Source organism: Canis aureus, chromosome 2 (genome assembly GCF_053574225.1).
Source record: "Canis aureus isolate CA01 chromosome 2, VMU_Caureus_v.1.0, whole genome shotgun sequence".
NCBI classification, from domain to species: Eukaryota; Metazoa; Chordata; class Mammalia; order Carnivora; family Canidae; genus Canis; species Canis aureus.
Genome location: NC_135612.1, coordinates 615,741 through 637,382, shown reverse-complemented (window position 1 = coordinate 637,382; position 21,642 = coordinate 615,741). Strand labels below are relative to the sequence as shown.

Genomic DNA, 21,642 nt, shown 5'->3' with positions numbered 1-21,642 from the left:
ATATGACAGAACCGTTATTTTGCTCTCATGCAGTTGATAGGTTAGAGAGGTCTAGGCTCAAACTCATTTTCCTAAAAAAAAAAAAAAAAAAACACTCATTTTCCTTCTTCATAATCAGTCTTTGATGAGAAATTTAATACCAGTCTGATTCTCATTCCCTTGTAGGTTGCCATTTTTCTTCTGTAGAAGCTTTTTTTTTTTTTTTTTTTTTTTGTAGAAGCTTTTAGAATGCCTCAGTATATGTGTTTTTTTCATCTGTCATGCTGGGTACTCACTGTGCCCTTTTAATCTGGAAAATTTATTTTCAGAATTTTCAGCTTTTGAAAATTCTGTCATGTAATTTCTTTGATTTTCTCCCCTGTTTTTTCTCTTCTTTCTTTCTCTCTTTTAAGTTACAGGTTCACTGTCTCTCTGTCTCTTTTTTTCTTGTTTTCTGTATCGCCCAAGGTAAGTGCTAGAAAGTAGTCAAGCCAGGGCTCAAACCTAGCTACACAGCGCTTTAACCTTTTTGAACTTCAGTTTTCCAGTCTGAAGAGTGAGCCTAAGAATAACTACCTCAAAGGATGTTGTAAGGATTAAATTAGATTTTAAAAAAATACTTAGTGCTATGTCTAGTTCTTAGAACATTCAAAAATTGTAAGCTGTTGTCATGTTAGCTATTCACTCATTTAACAAGTATTTATTAAATGCATAGTACATAATGTGCCATGCTCTTTTAGGTGACCCTGAGTCAGCTAGAGGACTAAGATGACATGAAACTTGCATTTTAGAGAAGACTTAACAATTGTTTAAAAAAGTCTAAACCCTAAAGACCTACCTGCCTCTGAGTCTAGACCTGGTTTCAGTTCTGAGCCTTAATAAGCACTGTTGTCAATCACTATCATTTAACCACTTGTTAACATTTTGGCTCAAAACACTGTAACCGTGGCTTCCCCATAGCATTTTACCATTGTTCCACCCTAAACTTGACAATAACAACTTGTCCCTATTCCCCATAGCCTCCCCTCACTCTACCGCCTTTATTAACATTGGCCTATCAATTTAAACACTTAAAATGCCCAGCTCTTACTTAGCCCATTTATTGGAGAGTAATCAGAGGAAATAGTAGCATCACTATTTGTTCAGCACCTAAATCCTGGTAGGTCCTGCTAGTTCTCACCAGGGGGCACTAAAAAATATAATTAAATCTCGTCTTTACAACAGCTTGTGAAAGGGGTTCAGGCTTTCTCTGGTGCTTTTTCCTGCTTCTGTTGTCAGAAATGGGAGGGAGGAGGCAGCTTCTCATTGGTCTGCACTGCCCCCAAGGTTGCTACATCATAATAAGCAGGGGCTTACTATCTCATGGATTCCCTCACTGCTGACGTTGCCACATAAAAAATAAAGGCTTATTTCTTATATTTTTAATTGTTTCTCAGTAAAGGAAAGGGAATTTTAGCAAGAATATAACCTTCCACATACTCACATGCAAACATATTTTCAAAACAATATAATCAAACAAAATTTTAAAGTAACAATACTAGAGGGGAACATCTCTGTAGATGAGCAAACTCCAGAAGTGATAACAGAAAATATCCACAAATTTGACTACAAAAAAAAATCAGAATCTTCTACATGACAAAGACATTGTAAACAAAAGACAAGTGATAAACAGAGAAAATATATTTATAACCCATATAACCAAAAGTATAATCATTCTTAATATAGATGAGGCCCTATAAAAAAGTAAGAAAAAGCTATAGGTGAGGAAATACAAATGGTTTTTAAACTTGAAAAAAAAAATGCTAACCTTACACTAAAAGAAATCAAATTAACCTTAGTGATACACTGTTAAAAAAAAATAGATATGCAGAAATAAAGTTTGGTCAGACATTTATGTTGGTGAAAGTGGTAGGAGCATACATTGGTACAACATCTAATAAGAGCAGTAAGTTAAGATTTTACATACCCTAAGAATTTATCTTATATACATGCTTGCACATTTGTGAAATGGGACTATCTATAAGCATATTCAGTGTAGCATTGTTGATAATAGCAAAAGATTAGGAAGGCCCTAAATGCCCTTTAAAACAAAACTGGTTATAGCGTATCCCATTATGGACTCATGAATACTACACAGCTAACAAAAAATACGTAGGACCTTTTTCTTTTCTGACACAGAATGATCTCCCAAGATCGATTTTTAAGTGATAAAAAGTTAATAGGGCAATACATAGAGTAATAAACTATTGTTCATGTTTAAAAATGTACATGTAAGTATACATGTAGATCATTGCATTTTTGTAGAATCTCTGGGAATATACACAATATTTTGTTTTAAAGTTTCTGCAACTAATCTTTTTCTTTCTTTTAATTGTAATAGAGTTAACTATATGTTAGTTTCAGGTATACAATCTATGGTGATTCACCAATTCTGTACATTAGTCGGTGCTCTTAATGATAGGTGTACTCTTAATCCCCTTCACCTATTCCACCTCCCCTCCCCCCACCAACCTCTCCTCTTGTAACATCAGTTCATTCTCTGTAGTCTGTTTTTTGGTTTGTCTCTTTTTTTCTTTTTCTTTTTCTTTTCTTTTTTTTTTATATTGGTCATCGTTGTATTTCTTAATTCCACGTGAGTGAGATCATATGGTATGTGTCTGAATGACTTATCTCGCTTAGCATTATGTTCTCTAGATTCATCCATATTTTGCAAATGGCAAGATTTCATTCTTGGCTGAGTAATATTCTATAGTTTGTGTGTGTGTGTGTGTGTGTGTGTGTGTTTGGGTATGCCTTTACACGTATATATGTGTGTGTATATATAAATATATATCAGTTGATAAAGCAACTCTAACATGATTCTTCACATTCACTTTATTTTCCCATTTATCATTTCAGCCCTAGCCGTATACATATATATATCTATTCTTCTTTATCCATTCATCTATCGATGGACACTTGGTTTGCTTTCATGATTTGGCCATTATAAATAATGCCGCAATAAACATAGGGGTATATGTATCTTTGTGATTAGTGTTTTTATATTCGTTGGGTAAATACCCAGTAGTAGAATTACTGGAGCATAAGGTAGTTCTATTTTTTAATTTTTTGAGGACCCTCCATACTGTTTTCCACAGTAACTGCACCAGTTTGCATTCCCACCAAAGTGCAGGAAGGTTCCTTTTTATTCCCATCTTCACCAACACTTGTTTCTTGTGTTTTGGATTTTAGCCATTTTGACAGATGTGAAGTGGTATCTTACTGTACTTTTGATTTGCATTTCCCTGATGATGAATGATGTTGAGCATCTTTTCATGTGTTTTTTTTTTGGCCATCTGTATGTCTTTGGAGAAGTGCACAGTGACAAAATATTTCCTATTATTTTGAGAAGCTGAAAGCCACATCTGTGTCCAGGGCAGTGGCTTCCTATACTCTAGGTTTGTTTTTTGTGTAATTACTGCTTTTCCTTACTCTTTTTATTCTTATATTAATTTTTGGGTTTTGTTATATCTGTACTTTATTTCTGCAAACCATCATGATATCTTTAGACTGTAAATAAACGTGAAGAAAGCCTTAGGTTGAAATGTAAATGTTCTAGTAAGGATGTTGAGTATCTTATTTAGGTGAAAAAGTAAGAATTATTTATTTATTTATTTATTTATTTATTTATTTATTTATTTATTTATTTTTAAGATTTATTTATTTATTCATTTAGACAGAGCGAAGAGAGAGGCAGAGACACAGGCAGAGGGAGAAGCAGGCTCCATGCAGGAAGCCCGATGTGGGACTCGATCCTGGGTCTGCAGGATCACACCCCGGGCTGCAGGCGGCACTGAACCGCTGCGCCACCGGGGCTGCCCAAGAATTTTTTAATATTCAAATTTTAATGATTATAATATTCTAAGTCCCACCTTCAAAAATCCAATTAAAGTGTTCTGCTTATTCATTATTAAAACTTTAGGTTAAGTAGAGAACATTATAATTGCAGCTGATAAGAATTACTGTTATGTACTCTTTTGGTATTGTGTAAACTTGTCTTTTTTTAAAAAAACAGATCATTACTTCTTGCTGATCTTGACAAAGAAGAAAAGGAAAAAGATTGGTATTATGCTCAACTTCAGAATCTCACTAAAAGAATAGATAGTCTCCCTTTAACTGAAAATGTAAGTAACTTAGCATTATGACCTATTTTAGACTTTAATAACTTTGATCTCTTAAAAGTACCTACGTTACTCATTTAAAAAATTCAAGATAAAAAAAAACATTCAAGATAATTGCATTTTTAGTTATTTGTAAACTGTAATATGTTTTATCTAACTTTAAACTCAAATATATAGTAATTAATGAATATTTGTTTGTAAAGGTGATATAAACTTCATTATGCTCAAGCAGATATTTATTTTAAACCACCAATTAAGAAAATCTATTAGGTTTGCATTCTAAAGGACTCAATTCAACTAGGTAACTGGTTTTTTAATTCTGTCTGTTGAATTACCAAACATACTCTGAAAATGTTTATTACCATCTATCTTTTGAACCACTTTACATGCCATATAGTTTTTGTAATAAAAGTGTCTTTAAAGATAATTTGAGTGCTATTCCAGTTATTATAAATAACAAAATCTTTTGGCCAGGATCTTAAGACTTTCTACAAGTATAAAAGTGTGTTTATTTGCAAATATAACTATGTGAAAAAGAACTTCATCTTGTCAGCCTTTCTTTCCCCAAGCTTTCCATGTCAGCTATTTTATTCATGGGATAGCATGAACATTCTGAATGTTCTGGAATACATTAATAATTTTGAACAAGATTGTATTCTAACTGTTGTCCATAAATATTTTTTAAAAAGAGAAAAATAGAATAAAAGATATATTGTCCTCTGTTAGCTTAGAGTTTTAATTTTCTAATAACACTTTTGTGAGGATATAAATGAAAAACAAAAGTAGAAAGGAGCACTTTCAAAACATGTACTTTACCAGATTTCCTTAGTGGACATTGTCTGGAAGGAGCTTAGAACCAGAAGCTTACGTGTGTAATCTAGAACAATCGTATAAGATTTTGAGAGGAAGAAAAGGATCCCTTTTCCTGACAATGTCCTTGACATCTTCCTGGGAGTTGAGGAGACCCAGATAGTAAAAGAACAGTTAATGGAAAGTTACTGGCATACAAGGATTAGGAACTCAGGAAGTTTTGGTGGGATTTTTACTCAAATAAAAAATACCTGAGCATAGTTTTGCTCACCATTCTCATTGATACTTAAAATATACAAAATTTAGAGTCTAGTTGTCTATATGAAATCAGGTTTAGGAAAGAGCTCAAGTGTGTGTGACAGTTAGAAAGCAGTTGGTTAATATCTGAAACAAAGAGGAGTTGTCAAATAAATTCTTTCCATATTTATTAAATAATCACATTTATTTAATAGGATATGTAAAACATTATAGGCCATTTCACAACATTAGCAAATGTAAACTGCTTATATGTCATAAATATTTTTTAATTTCACAAATTATGTGTTTATATTGGGAAGCAAGTTAACACTTTCATATGTAAATACTTATCAAGATATTAGACATTGCTTTTAAAATATCAGATCTAAACCACATTATTGCAACATTGTTATGTTCAACTTTTTTTTTTGCAGGGGTTTTTGGGAAATGGAGAATAAATAAGTGGAGTTAGGACTGGCTCATTGGGACTTAGAAATAACATACAGACTATTTCATCTGTATTGCAACCCATAATTTGGGTATGCCTATAGAAATACATTATCTGTGGAATGTCATCTGCATTATTGCAAGGGAAAAGGGTGAGAGCTTCCCTGATTTAACTGACAGTGCAGTTTAGAATCCTTGGACCTATAGAATGTTAGTGTGTGACATAGGTCTGAGTGTGACATAGGTCTCGCACAGCTTTCTTCTGAGTATATAGAGCATAAAAAATCTATACCACTTTCTCATTTCCTTCATAGCCCATTATAATTTTATTTAATCAGACTTTTAGCTATTATTACCTCCTGGAGCATGCGTTTATAAGTTACATTACCTTGTCCTTTTTTTCATCCTTTTGTATGCCTAGCAGTTATCTCAGTGCCTGGAATTTTAATTACAGAGTTAATTGATTAGAGGGTTAAATGAATTAACAACCCCTGCATGAAGAAGTACTTCTTGTTTATTTCAACTTTGTTTCACTTTTGGATTTTTACCAGAAAGTTTGTGTTGTTTTGCAATTTATGATTATCTGCAATAAATAAAGAGTTTTTCCTTATACATTTTCTTCATCTTATGAACGATTTTCTCTTTTCAGTATGAACATTTATAACAATCCTTAAGTTGAGGTATAAACTTAAGGATGATGAACTACTTCTTAATTTTTTTATGTTGTCCACATTAATGTACTAATTTCTAACAAAGTAGTACATGGGAACTGAAGAAGGCTTACCTTAGCTGGGCCAATTAGATATTTTAAATGAATCAGTACAGTTTACATAAAAACATTTATGGCTATGGGGCAATAAAAGTGTTTCAACTCAGCATTTCACATGAGGGACCCAGACTGAGCCCGGCACCTGTAATCAAATTTTAGGATTCCTTAAAATAAAAAAAAAATCTAGTTATGTGCAATAACGTGCATATTTGATACTCATTTTATTTACTGGTATTTTTATGCATTTTGCTTCTACTGATAAACACATAACATGAGATATTAACATTTCAATTTAATTTGTGGTTTTAGTTTTCCTTACAAACAGATATGACCAGAAGACAATTAGAATATGAAGCAAGGCAAATCAGAGTTGCAATGGAAGAACAACTAGGTACTTGCCAGGATATGGAAAAAAGAGCGCAGGTAAATTATTTATTATTAAACTATAAAACAGCAGAGGCTAGAGAAGAGCTATTAAGAATGTAATGAATTATAGCTCTGTTAACATTGATTAAATATTATTAAAGGTATTTATAAGTCTACTTTCACTTTGGCAGAACTTCACAATAATAATTTATCATGGCTCCTGGGCAACATAACCAATGTTCACATAATTTCACCTTCACCATATTTCATTTCTCTGATACTGTTCAGCTCTGCCCTGGAATTATAAGAGAGAAAAAGGGTTAGGTGCTGGTCGTCTGGTAACTGATGGCTAACTTCACAGATTTTTACTTCCTGTAATCTAAGTATGTGTAATGACATTCAGAATATTTCGCTGCTGTTTAAGTTGCATATGAAAAGGGAATTCCTCATTTAAGGAAAGTAGAGAGGAAACATAGAACAGTGAGAAAGGTAAGATGAGTTGGATGGAGAACATTCCCATATATCTCCCCTCAACAGATGTCAAGAAAGAATAGTAAATAGCTTCGCTATTTGCTATGCATTTTCATACATTATTGAATTTAGACTTTTATATTTACACAAGTATATTACTGGCTAATGTTTTTAAGCCCTGAGGAGGCTTTGCTGTTTACCTTGTCTGTTTCAAAGTAAGTACGAACATTTAAAAAGGAAAAAAAAAAAAGGAAAGGAAAACTTTTAGGAGAAATTTGTTAAGAAAACATTATTTGAAAGATTTTATTTAAAAGAATAGTAAATAACAGGGAGAATATACATTCATATGAGTGGTATAAATACATTTTTGTATTCTAAAGAGTTTATTTTATAGTTTTAAAATCATTCATACATGACATTTTACATCCCCAAAGTGTAGTCTTTACCTTTTATATAGTAGCTTTCTAAACATAATATATATTCATTTTATGCTACAGTATGGAGGTAGACTAAGGAGATACTTAAACACCAGTACCATGGTCCATTTTATAGTCCGTACCTATTAGTTTCACAATGAAGCTAGAGACTCAACTAATATATCTATGTTAGTTATGTTGTAATTCGTATATGTAATACACCTTTTAATTTCCTCTCACCTCCCCCCCCCAAAAAAAGGGATCCCTGGGTGGCGCAGCAGTTTAGCGCCTGCCTTTGGCCCAGGGCGCGTTCCTGGAGACCCGGGATTGAATCCCACGTCGGGCTCCCGGTGCATGGAGCCTGCTTCTCCCTCTGCCTGTGTCTCTGCCTCTCTCTCTTTCTCTGTGTGTGACTATCATAAATTAAAAAAAATTAAAAAAAAAAAAATTTCCTCTCACCCCTGTTCCATTCAAGTTAGCGTCTTAAATGCCAGAAGTAAAACTTTAAAAATAAACCTTTTGGGTGCCCGGGTGGCTCAGTCAATTAAGTGTCCAACTCTTGGTTTGGCTCAGTTCGTGATCTCAGGGTCTTGGGATGGAACTGCACGTCATGCTGCCACTCAGCAGGGAGTCTGCCTCAGATTCCCTCTCTCCCCTTCTCCCTCTGCCCCTCCTCCGCTTGCGCTCTCTTTGTGCGTGTGTCTCTCTCTCTCAAATAAGTCTTTACAAGAATAAGCCTTTCAGGAGAAAACTATACATGAATATCTTTCTAATATTGGAGTAATAAAGGATTTCCTAAAAAAGACACAAAGCACTATTTTTTAAAGAAAAAAACTGGTAAATTTCACTGTATTGGATTCAGAATTTATCAGGTACCTTAAACATATATAAATTTTGGGAAGAAGGGTAAGTAACTTAGTAAATATATAGGTACAACTAGCAATCTATGTGGGAAAAATAAAATTTAGATCCCTAACTCACATATTTTATAAGAAAAATTACAAATGGATTAAATATCTAAATGTGAAAAGTAAACCTATAATTAATAGAGGAAAATACAGGACAACAAATGTAAATGTCATAAAATTTTAAAACATTCTGCAGAAGATAAACTAAGGGAAAATATTTTTGACACATAAAAGAAGAATGGTCATTAGTCCTATAATGTAAGAATTCCTACAACTAGTAAGAAAAAGGCAACTCATTTTTTAATGGTTAGAGGATGTAATCAATTTATTGAAAAGAAAATGCAGATGATTAGTAAACACATACAGATGACTGGTAAACAAGGGAAATTCAAAATAAAATCCATTCTTGCCTATGCCTGTGTGAGATTTTCTGTCTCCAGCTATCTCTGCTAACAGTCTGGTTATTTACTTACTTTTTATTTGTTCAGCATATATATGGACGCTTAGTATGGTGGTCCCTACTTTCCTATATACCTATAAGCAAAGGCTGGGGAAATGTACACCAAGTTGTTACTAGAGCTTACTTTTGGGGACTAGGGATTGGTAGGGTGAAAGTTCTTTACACTTCCATTTTACTATAATTTTTCGTTTCTTCTATATGTCTCCAACACTTGGAGTCAGACTCATAATTAACAGTTGGGGGGCAATGAAACATTAGCTTGTTTAACTTAAATTTTCCTGAATACTACTGAAGTTGAATATTTTTTCATATACTTATTAGACTTTTGAACTTCCTGTTATTCATCTTTTTCCCATTTTTCTATTATGTTAAATGTCTTACTCTTAAATAGTTGCAAGTTGTATTAATATTCTTTTAATACCACTCTGTTATAGATAATACACATCACAACCCCTCCCTGCAAAATCTATTGCCTATTTTAGCTTTATGATAACAAAAATTAGTTTTGTTGTAGAGCTAAATTAATTATATTGTCATAGTTGTGCTTTCTATGAATTACTTATACGTCTTTTCCTTTTCCTATCTTGAAATCATAAGTTATCCTTCTATTATTTCTAATATTTTTAATGTTTTATTTTTATTATTAGGTCTTTAATTCATCTCCAACATGCAACTGTGTATGTTTTGGAGGTAGGGATCTAATTTTACATAGATACCCACAAGTATGTATATATACGTAATTATTTAATATATAACTTACATTTTAAATAAATATTAGTCTTTATTAATATATGATCAATTATATGTAATAATATATACACAGAGATACATGCATATTTACGTTTTTAACTAAATTACTCATTATCTTTATTTGATATTCCACTATTTCCCCATTGATTAGTAACATCATCTCTGGCATATGGTAAGTTTATATTTGCTGAATATTTCTAGATTCTGTTCCACTCATTTATTTTAGTTTCTCTGTGCCTGCACTGACAATACATTTGTTTTATTTGCAGTAGTTTTATGAATCTTAGTACCAGGTAGAGTGAGTTCTCCTCTTTTTGTTTGTAAAAATCTAGTTATATTCCAGTTCATTACTTTTTCATCTGAAATTTATTATCAGCTTCTCTAATTAAAAAAACAGCCTGATACATTTTCTTTAGAATTACATTGAATTTATAAATTGATTTGAGGAGAATTAGTATCTTTACAATATAAAGATTAGTTCTTGTTTGAAAGGATGGCCTGTGGAGCCTGTCCTCCTGGGTTCTAATTCTAGACAAGCTACTTACACCAAGCACTGATTTTGGGTAAATTTTCTGCCTCAGTTTTCTCATTGGTAAAATCTAATGCTAAACTGAATGAGTTAATGAGTTAATACATGTAAAAGCACTTAGAATCTGGCCCATAGTAAACACTCGGTATATATTAGGTGTTATTAATTTTATTTCTTCACTCTTTTAGATGTTATTTTATGTCCCTCAATAAAGTTTTGTGGTGTTCTCTATAAAGATTTTATACATCTTTTTAAATTTATTCCTAGATGTAATATAGTTTTTGTTACTGTTATAAATGAGATTAACTATGATTACTAAATTACTTTTAAGTAATAAGTATCCAGGAACTTTCTCGAGCTCTTTTATTAAATTGTCTCAGTAGTTTAAGATTTTCTTGCATTTTCCACATAACTATCAAATATGACAGTTGGATTTTTTTGTATTGTTTGCGAAATAATGATAATTTTGTTTGCCCTTTTCAGTTTTTTTCTCTATATATATTACATAAGAACTCTAATACATATTTGAATAAGAAGCAGTGATACTGGTCTTCTCTGTCTTATTATGACTCTAAAGGGACTCCTCTTAAAATTTCACTGTTAAATGTGTTGTTTACTCAGTTTTTGGTAGATAACCTTTCTCAAGTTGAGGAATTTACCTTCTGTTCCCAGTTTGTTAAGACTTATACCGAATCTGTATTGAACTTTATTATAATTTTTTAAAATCAGTTTTTTGAAAGTCACACCAACTACATAACCCTGAACTTTTAAGCTACTTATTACTAAGCATAATTTCATAAATATTCAAGGTTATCATATTTAAAAAAAGGAAAGAAATACTACTGACTTCATCCATTTTCATTTTGAGAAACGAAAGCACAGAAGTTACATTATTAGAAATCCTCTATCTCAGTGGGTATCAAGACATAGAATGACTTCGAGATTTAGTGGCATATTGGCAATACAGAAATCAAGAGGAATATTAGATATAATTTCCTATTTTCATCTTTTAAATATTAAAAATTTTAATTTAAGATTTTATTGGTTGGTCCCCCTACCCCTAGGCTATGCTTCTAAGGAGCCCATTAGGCAGCTTTAAGCCCAGCACTGTAGGGCTTCTGGCACTGCCCCCTAGCTCTGTGCTATGGGAGACCTGCTCTCTCCAATACTGTCTTAGCCAGAGCCTATATAAGACAGTGCTGCAGGCCTGGCAGTCTGTGGGCAGCCCCTACAGTGGCCAGCACACTCCATAATGACTCCTACCCCAGAGAAAGGGAAAGATAACCATACACACCATTTCAGAGGAGGCCCTGGCAGCAGGCTGGAAGCAGACAAGTGGTGTGACTACAGGTTGCACCCACCAACAAAAGCTGCTCAGGACAACACAGGGGAAGCACACAGCAGTTTGATGCTACAGCATCTCTAGGAAACACCTGGTCTGACTCAACCTAAATCCAAGGCATCCCCAGACTGGCCCACTAACACCATAGGAACCAGACACTGCCCACAACAGGGGGAAGAGAGCCATTGCAGATAACTAGACTGAAGGGAAAAACAGCTCAGCTACAACAGCAGGGCACACACATCACACATAGAAGATAGCCTTAAAGCACCACATTCTGGTAAACATAAGACTTTGCACAACAGAGCACTATAGGACCTCTTCTTCATAAGGCCATTACTTTGAGGTGCAGGAAACATAGCTGTCGTTCCTAACACAGAGAAGCAGATACAGAGAGCTAGACAAAATGAAGAGACAGAAGAATATATCTGAAATGAAACAATAGGACAAAATCACAGCAGGAGCCCTAAGTAAAACAGAGATATGTAATGTGCCTGAGAATTCAAAAAAATGATCATTAATATACTCACTGGGCTTGAGAAAAGAGTGGAGAACATCAGTGAGACCCTTAACAATGAGATAAAAAAGAACCAGTCAGAGATGAAGAACACGATAAATGAATTAAAATTACACTAGATAGAATAAATAGTAGAAGCAGAAGAATCAGTGACTTAGAGGACAGAGTAATGAAAAGTAATCAAGCTGAGCAGATGAGAAAAAAATTATGCAAAATGAGAATAGACTTAGGGAACTCAGTGACACCATCAAGCATGATAACATTTGCATCATAGAGATTCCATAAGGAAAAGAGAGAGAAAAGGGGGCAGAAAATTTATTTGAAGAAATAATAGCTGAAAACTAACTGAATCTGGGGAAGGAAACAGAAATCCACATCCAGGAGTCACAAAAATCCCCTAACAAAATCAGCCCAAGGACGTCCACACCAAGACCCATAGTAATTAAGGTGGCAGAAAGTAGTGATGAAGAGAGAATTTGAAAAGCAGCAAGAGAAAAGAAAGCCGTTACATACAAGGGAAACCTTATAAGGCCATCAGATTTTTCAGCAGAAACTTTGTAGACCAGAAAGGAATAGCATGACATATTCAAAGTACTGAAAGGAAACAAACAAACAAACAAACAAAAACCAAACAAACAAAAACAGGCAAAAATACTGTCTCCAGCAAGGCTCATTCAGAATGAAAAGAGAGATCGAGTTTCCCAGACACACAGAAAAGTAAAGGAATTCATTACCACTAAACCAGCCCTACGAGAAAAGTTAAAGGGGACTCTTCAAGTGGAAAGTAAAGACCGTACACAAGAGTAAGGAAATAGGAAGCACAAAAATAGTAAAAATAAGTATATTGATCAAAATCAGCCAAAGGACTTAACAAAATAAATGATGTAAAGTATGATACCATATACCTAAAACATGGAGAGGAGAGGAGTTAAGAATGGGCTCTACTTAAGCAGCCTTCATTTTAGTATAGACTGCTGTATACAGAAGATGTTGCATACAAACCCAATGGTAACTACAAATCAAAAACCAATAATATGCAAAAATAAAAAAGAAAGGAATCCAAGCATATCACTAAAGCAAGTCAACTAATCGTGAGAGAAGAGAGCAAGAGAAGAAAGAAACAGAGAAAAACTACAAGAACAACCATAACACAAGCAACAGAATGACAATAAATACATACCTATCAATAATTACTTTGCAAATGGACTAAATGCTCCAATCGTAAGACATAGGGTGACAAATGGATTAAAAAAAAAAAAACCATCTATATGTTGGGTCTCATTTCAGACCTAAAAACACATGCAGATTGAAAGTAAAGGAATGGAGAAACATTATCATGCAAATGGATGTGAAAGAAGCTGAGATAGCAGTACTTCTATCTGACAAAATAGACTTTGAAACAAGAGACAAAGAAGGACACTATATAATCATTAAAAGGACGATCTGGCAGGGAAATCTAACAACTGTGAGTATTTTGGTACCCAAATATTTAAAGCAGTTACTAACAAGCATAAAGGAAGTAATGGGTGGTAATACAATAATAGAAGGGACTTCAACCACCCTACTTACATCAATGGGCACCCTACTTACATCATCTAAACAAAATCAAGAAGGAAACTGGCTTTTTTTTTTTTTTTTTTTTTTTTTTTGGAAACTGGCTTTGAATGACACATTGGACTAGGTGGATTTAACAGATACATATTCAGGACATTCTGTCCTAAAACAGCAAAATACACAATCTTTTCAAGTGCCCATGGAACCTTCTCCAGAGTAGATCACATACTAGGCCACAAAACAAGTCTCAACAAATACAAAAGAAATCAAAATCAATTTATGCATCTTTTCTGACCACACCACCATGAAACCAGAAATGAACCACAAGAAAATATCTGGAAAGACCACAGATATCTGAGGCTAAATAACATGCTACCAAACAATGTATGGGGTCAACCAAGAAATCAAAGAGGAAATCAAAAAAATACATGGAGACAAATAAAAATGAAAATACAATGGTCTGAAATCTTTGAGATTCAGCAAAAGCTATTCTAAAAGGGAAGTTTATAGCAATACAAGCCTACCTCAAGAAATATGAAAATCTCAAATCAAAAAATCTAGCTTTTCACTTACAGGAGCTGAAACAGAAGAGCAAACAAAACCCAAAACTGGTAGAAGGAAGGAAATAATAAAAATTAGAGCAAAAATAAACAAAATAGAAACTTAAAAAAACCAATAGAACAGATCAATGAAACCAGGAGCTGGTTCTTTGAAAAGATCAACAAACTAAAGGCTTCATAAGCCTTCAGTGAGACTCAAAGAGGACTCAAAATCAGAAATTAAAGAGGAGAAATAACAAATGATATCACAGGATTATAAGGGTGTTATAAAAAATTATATGCCAACAAATTGGACAACCCAGAAGAAATGAATAAATTCTTAGAAATAAGAACCTTCCAGATTGAATCAGGAAGAAGTAGAAAATTGGAACAGACCAGAAATTGAATTAGTAATCAAAAGACTGCCAGCAAACAAGTCCAGACTAGGTGACTTCACAGCAGAATTCTACCAAACATTTAAAGAAGAATTAATACCTATTCTTCTCAAACTTCCCAAAAATAAAAAAAAATAAAAAAAAGGAGGGAAAACTTCTAAATTCATGCATTACCCCAACATAATATTAGCAAGCTGAATCCAACAATACATTTTAAAAATCACTCATCACCATCAAGGGGGATTATTTCCAGGGTGCAAGGGTGGTTGGATATTTGCAAATCAATCAACATGATGCATCACATTAATAAGAGAAAGGGTAAAAACCCTTCACAAAGTAGGTCTCGAAGGAACATACCTCAACATAATAAAAGCCTTATATGAAAAACCCATCCTCAATGGGAAAAAGCTGAGAACTTTTTCCCTAAGTTGAAAAACAAGGCAAGGATATCCACTCTCACTTTTATTAACATAATACTGGAAGTCCTAGCCACAGCAATCAGATAAGAAAAAAGAATAAAAGGCATCCAGATTGGTAAGGAAGAAGTAAAATTTTCATCATTTGCAGATTACATGACACTGTATATAGAAAACCCTGGAGACTCCACCAAAAAACTACTAGAATTGACAAATTCAGTAAGATCCTAGGATACAAAATCACTGCATAAAAACCTGTTGCATTTCAATACATTGATAATGAAGTAACAGAGAAGTTAAGAAAGCAATCCCATTTACAACTGCAGCAAAAATAATAAAATACTTAGGAATAAACCTAACCAAGGAGGTGAAAGACCTAAAACTTTGATGAAAAGAGACTGAAGATGACACAAAGAAATGGGAAGACATTCCATGCTCACGGATTGGGAGAACAAATATTGTTAAGATATCCTTACTACCCGAAGCAATGTAACATTTAATGCAATCCAAATACCAATAGCATTTTTCACAGAACTAGAACAAACAATCCTAAAATGTATATGAAACCACAAAAGACCCAAATACCTAAAACAGTCTTGTAAAAGAATAAACAAAGCTGAAAGTATCACAATTCCAGATTTCAAGTTACTACAAAGCTGTAGAAATCAAAACAGTATGGAACTGGCACAAAGACAGACACATAGATCAGATGGAACAGAATAGAAAGCCCAGAAACAAACCCACAATTATATGGTCAATTAATCTTCAACAAAAGAGGCAAGAAATGCAGTGGGGATAAAAGAGAGTCTCTGCATCAAATAGTGTTGAAAAAACTGGACAGCAGCATGCGAAAGACTGAACCACTTTCTTAGACCATGCACAAAATGAATTCAAAATGGATTAAAGACCTAAGTGTGAGACTTGAAACCATAAATAAAAATCCTAGAAAAGAGCATGGGAAGTAATCTCTCAGATATTGACTGTAGCAACTTTTTTTCCAGATAGGTCCCCTGAAGCAAGGGAAACAAGCAAAAATAAACTATTGGGACTATATCAAAACAAAAAGCTTCTGCACAGCAAAGGAGACAACAAAACTAAAAGCCGACTGAATGAGAAAATATATTTGCACATGACATAGCTGATAAAGGGTCAATATCCAAAATACATAAAGAACTTATACAACTCAACACCCAAAAACCAGATAATCCAATGAAAAAATGGTCAGAAGACACGAACAGACGTTTCACCAGAGAAGACATCCAGATGGCCAACAGACACATGAAAAGATGCACATCATCACTCATCATCAGGGAAATGCAAATCAAAACCACAGTGAGATTGCATGTCACGCTTATCAGAATGGCTGAAATCAGAAACATGAGAAACAAGTGTTGGTGAGGATATGGAGAAAACGAACCCTCTTGCACCGTTGGTAGTAATTCAGACTGGTGCAGCCACTGTGGAAGACAGTGTGGAGTTTCCGCATAAAGCTAAATACAGAATTACCCTACAATCAAGTAATTGCACTACTGGATATTTACCCAAAGGATTTGAAAACACTAATTTAAAAATGTGCCCCACTGTGTTTCTTGCAACACTGTTTATAATAGCCAAATGAAAGAAACAGCTCAAGTGTCCATCAACATTAAACGGATAAAGAGTGTGTATATATATATATATATATATATATACACACACACACAGTAGAATATTACTTATCCCTAAAAAAAAAAGAATGAAATCCAGCCATTTTCAGTGACATGGTTGGAGATAGAGTATAATGCTAAATGAAATAATTCAGAGAAAGACAAATGTCATATGACTTCATTCACATGTGGAGTTTAAGAAACAAATGAACAAAGGGAAAAAAAGCGACAAACCAAGGAACAGACTCTTAACTATAGAGAACAAACTGATGGTTACCAGGGTGGGGGGGGGGGGCAATGAGTAAAATAAGTAATAGAGATTAAGGAGTGTACTTATAATGATGTGGACTGAGCAGTGTGTAGAACTACTGTATTATACACCTGAAACTAATACAGCACTGTATGTGTCCTATCCTGGAATTAAAATTAAAAATTTAACAAAAGATTTTATTGGTGGAGGGGCACTTGTTAGATAGAGAAAGGGAAAAACAAGTATTATAAAGCTAATTGTGTAAAGCTTTGTTTCATATAAAGCCAGAAAATGTGTATCATCTGGTTGTAGAGGTGTTCAGTCATTGTCTCAGTATCTTTGGAAAACTACCAAAAATAGAGGCATTTCTCCTTCAGCATGTTTTCATGAGTAAATTAGATGTGGAAAGCTTTGTTAGTTAGAGAATATTATTTACGTTAAGTTCACTATTTTCATAATCACAATACATAATCAGCATAGTTGTATTATGGGGAAAGGGAGAGGGGAAGGAAGGACTTAGTTTGGAGGCTGTTTTTTGAGTTTTTCTTGTGGTTGCTTATTGTGACATTGGGTAATAGCAGCAATAAGTGTTTTTCCTGGATAATAAAATCAAAGGGACATTGTATTTAAGCAAAACTAGATATGATCAGTGAGTAAATTTTATATGTAAGTTTTTTAACTATTAAATTTTTCCGTACTTCTAGTATTTATCTATTGGTATATACACACTCAGGCATCTTTTGTTGATGGAACACATAATTAGAAATAGTTCAGAAATGACTCCATGTAGCCTCTAACACATTCCCCCCCATCAAAACAATTATTCTTATAATTTCTGATGCCTTGATGTTAAGATGTCTACTGTAGAATTACTACTTGTTTCTAAAAGCTATGTATTCGTTGTCATGGAGGTAATTAAAATAATTTGAGTTTGCAAGGTTTTCAAATACAAATGATTTGATTTTTCTTACTTCCACTTGTGCTCATTAAATTAAAGCAAAATCTAGCTTTTTTTTTTTTTTTTACAGAGAGCATGAGAACAGGGGTGGGGGGAGGGGCAGAGGGAGAGAGAGAATTTTAAGCAGGCTCTCCAGGGAGCCACTGAGCCCAGAACCCAATGTAGGTTTCAATCTTCATGAGCCTGAGATCATGACCTGAGCTGAAGTCAAGGGTTGGAGGCTTAACTGACCTCCAATTGAAGGCTAACCAACCAGGCATCCCAAAATCTAGCCTTTTGTAAAAACACTTTTCCCACACTGTTTCAATTCCATGCTGCTCCATCTATATAGTAAGTGCTTTGTGTTCACTTAATAGTGTTAGGATAGTGGGAAAGCATAAGCTTCTAACAGCTTTCTGATCCTAGTGTTGGGAATCAAAATAATGTTTCACTGTAGAAGGTATTTGGGAAAGCTACATCTGAAAGATACTACTACTGTCTTGTAATAGGAGTAACTCTTGGACAGGTTAATCCTATAGTTTAAACCCTGATGTTTACTAAAACAAATCAGATGCTCTTTCCCTTTGTATACTATGCTTTCCATTAATCTATTACATTATACTGGCATTTGGATTAGTATAAAGATCAAATTTAGGTATACTTTTCTCTTTGTTGAACTATTTTTTGAGGATAACTTAAATACAAATTTTTGTACCACATGCATCATGCAATTTGATATGTGACTTTTATTGGTGCAGTTTTTCTAAACTGTTATATGGAATTATGAGTATTAAAAAACTGAACTGTACCGATATGTCATCAGTGTGTGAATATATATACATATCTAACTTCTAAAAATGATGTAGCATAACCCTAAGCTGTTAAATGATAGCCATAGTAAGACTATTTACACTAATGTTTTTAATAAAAGTAGATCTAATTTGGTCACTTACTTTCTTTTAGCGAAGAGTAACCAGAATTCAACAAATAGAGAAGGACATACTTCGTATACGACAGCTTTTACAGTCCCAAGCAACAGAAGCAGAGGTTAGTAAATTGAGTGTTCTTTTTGTTGTTGTTGTATATACGTATAGTTATATACATATAGTTATTCTAAGAAAAGAAAATATGTATAATTAATGTGGTATCATTGAAATATAGATGTTCTTATAGAGAATTGAGACACTAAGTTTTTCCATGAAATTAAATGAATTATCAAAAAGCTTGATTATATTGATCTTTTAATAACTCCTACTCAATTAAAATTTATAGAGCCATAGATACTTTACTTCAGTGATCAGATTACATAGAATCTTTGGCTATTATCAACTAGGAAATAAGCTATTACCTGTATGCATTTCATGATTAAAACTGATCATAAAATTTAATGAGGATTGCTTTACAATCCTCATTAAAATTACAGTAAAAGGATAAAATGAAAAAGACACAAAGACAGGAGAGGTGACATAATAAAATTGGGGAAGGTGGACCGCAGGTAAATGGATGCACTGTTTTAGCATATGATAGTGGATTAACCCTGTAGTCAGCAGTAGGAAGCCATGAAGCAACTCATTTTATATCGTGGAGTCCTAATACCTTCCAAAATAAGCACCTCTGGATGTGAGGACTAAAATTTAATAAGAGGATGATTGAAAATTTGTCAAGAAGCAGGTGGAGCTTCCAGAGGTTGTCTTGAATTCTTCATAGCCAGGTAACTTCTTTCTAATCCCAGCAAAAAATGAGAGTCTTCTAGAAAGGGTAAAAAGAAAGGGTCTTTAGATAGGGGTAACCCTAGTATAACTGAAGTTGGGGTATCATACTAAAAACTGAAATAAGTAAAAATTTACTCATTGGATGCCAAAACCCTCACTGCCATCTAGGCTTACAATACAGGAAAGTTCCTAGAAGCAACTTCTCTAGGAAATGTGACTAACCCAAGAAAACAGATCTAAAGGTACTGACATTGGAGGGTTCCTCAATAAAATAACCTAGCTGGGACCACCCCATACAACAGCCTTAGTTGCCGGTCTTCATCCCTCATGCATAGAGTGTCGCTTAACCTTTTCATAGGCAGCCGGCCCGTTGTGAGGTAGGGATGGACAGCTAAAGACTACCAGGTATTTTAAGAAGTTTCCTAATAAGAAAGATATAATGGAAAAAGATACTCTGCAGAGAGAAGAACACTTTAAAACCTAAAACTAACATTAATATTCTCAGATAAAGAGATGGCATCCATAGTGGAAGGAAACAGTGGTATGCAAAACATTCAGAGAATTCAAGAAAGCGTTCTTGGGAATTAAAAGTGTGGTAGCAGAAATGAAAACTCAGGTTAGAAGATACATTTCTCAGAAAATGGAACAGAAAGATAAGAGATGGAAAACAGAAAAACTGAGAAAATCAGAGAATCATTCCTGGAAGGTTCACTGTCCAAATAAAACGGAGTTCGAGAAGAAGAATGGAAGAGCTAGAGAGAGGAAATGTCACAGAAATAAAATACCCTAGAATCGAGAGGCATAGTTCTCCAAATAAAATGGTCTCTTAAGTATCCAATACCACCAATGAAAATAGTCCCACAGCAGGCACATCATGATACAGTATCATTCCACTAGGAATAAAAGGAAAGCCCTAAAACATTCTAAAAAAGGAAAGGGAATCAAAAAAACCCGGCAAAACAGGAATGTAAATGTCTTAAGCTGTATAAATAACAACTGGAAGCTGGGAAGTAAGAAAACCAATTCTGCAATGTTGATTCTTAAGGACTGGGTTCTGGGGAAAAGAGAACCGTATCTCTGCTTCTTTGTCCATTTCACTCTACTGTTGTATGGCAGGCAGTATTCTGGGTGTTGCTACCCCTTTGGCTTTTCAGTGTAGTTTATCTTTTTTCCCCTTGATTAAGCTTACTACAGTCTATTTTTTAAACTATTTTTAAAGAGGCAGCCTTTTGTTTTTATTGAGCAGCACTACATTTTATATTTTCTCTTATATTTTCTACTCTGAGTTTTTGCTGCTGTTGTTTTTCTTGTTTCTTTAGTTACAGTTTTTTTTTTTCTCTGTCTTTCTAATATCCTGATTATTTCTTATATCCTGGTTGTCTACATCTAACAGGTTCTTCTGTATTTCGGAATGAATATTCACATGTATTTTTTCTGGTTGATTGAATCTTTTATTTGCATGAAATAGCTTTCACTATTACATTTAATGCTCTTCACTTTGAATTTCATTTTGTTTGCTATTAATATTGTTACACAAGCCTTCTGTTATCATTTCCCCACTATGACATACCCCTGCCAGTATTTCCAGTTTACCACCAACTTTCTGGCCTGTGGAAAGCCCTAAGAAATTGTCATTTGTAAATTACCAGCCTTATTTTCCAGCGTGGTTCTAAGTCTTTTGCAGGTGGAGACTTGTTCGTGTTTTTTGTATTTATTCAAAACTTTTTATTCATGTCATTGGATCTGGGACCAACTGTCCACCGTCGTGATGCAGTGTCTTCTTACTTTCTTTTGTTATGAAAATGATTAGGTCAGTCATAGCCTACAGTGGTTACATTTAGTCTGTGAGTTCAGCAAATGTAGATTAAAGGAAGGTACCATGTCATTTAAGAAAGAACAAAAACCGTTTTCTTAAATTTGCTTTTCAAAGTTGTTGTTTAGCTCATATAGCTAAGTGGGAGAGGCTGGAAAATGGAGAAAACCAGGATTTGGACACTCATAAATTAGTTTATATATACAGTGTAGACAAGAA

General features: G+C 33.9%; 1 protein-coding gene across 9 annotated transcripts in view; it reads left to right on the top strand.

Annotated features, from left to right (window-relative positions):
• APC (APC regulator of Wnt signaling pathway) overlaps positions 1–21,642 on the top strand; it is a 128,339-nt gene that overhangs the window by 64,298 nt on the left and 42,399 nt on the right. For 8 of the 9 annotated variants that reach the window (XM_077861421.1, XM_077861379.1, XM_077861428.1 and 5 more), the window contains 3 exons: positions 4,034–4,142; positions 6,712–6,825; positions 18,862–18,945. In XM_077861421.1, coding sequence (XP_077717547.1) covers positions 4,034–4,142; positions 6,712–6,825; positions 18,862–18,945 — 307 coding nt within the window. The remainder of the gene's footprint in view (positions 1–4,033; positions 4,143–6,711; positions 6,826–18,861; positions 18,946–21,642) is intronic. The other variant, XM_077861407.1, reaches the window with a different exon arrangement.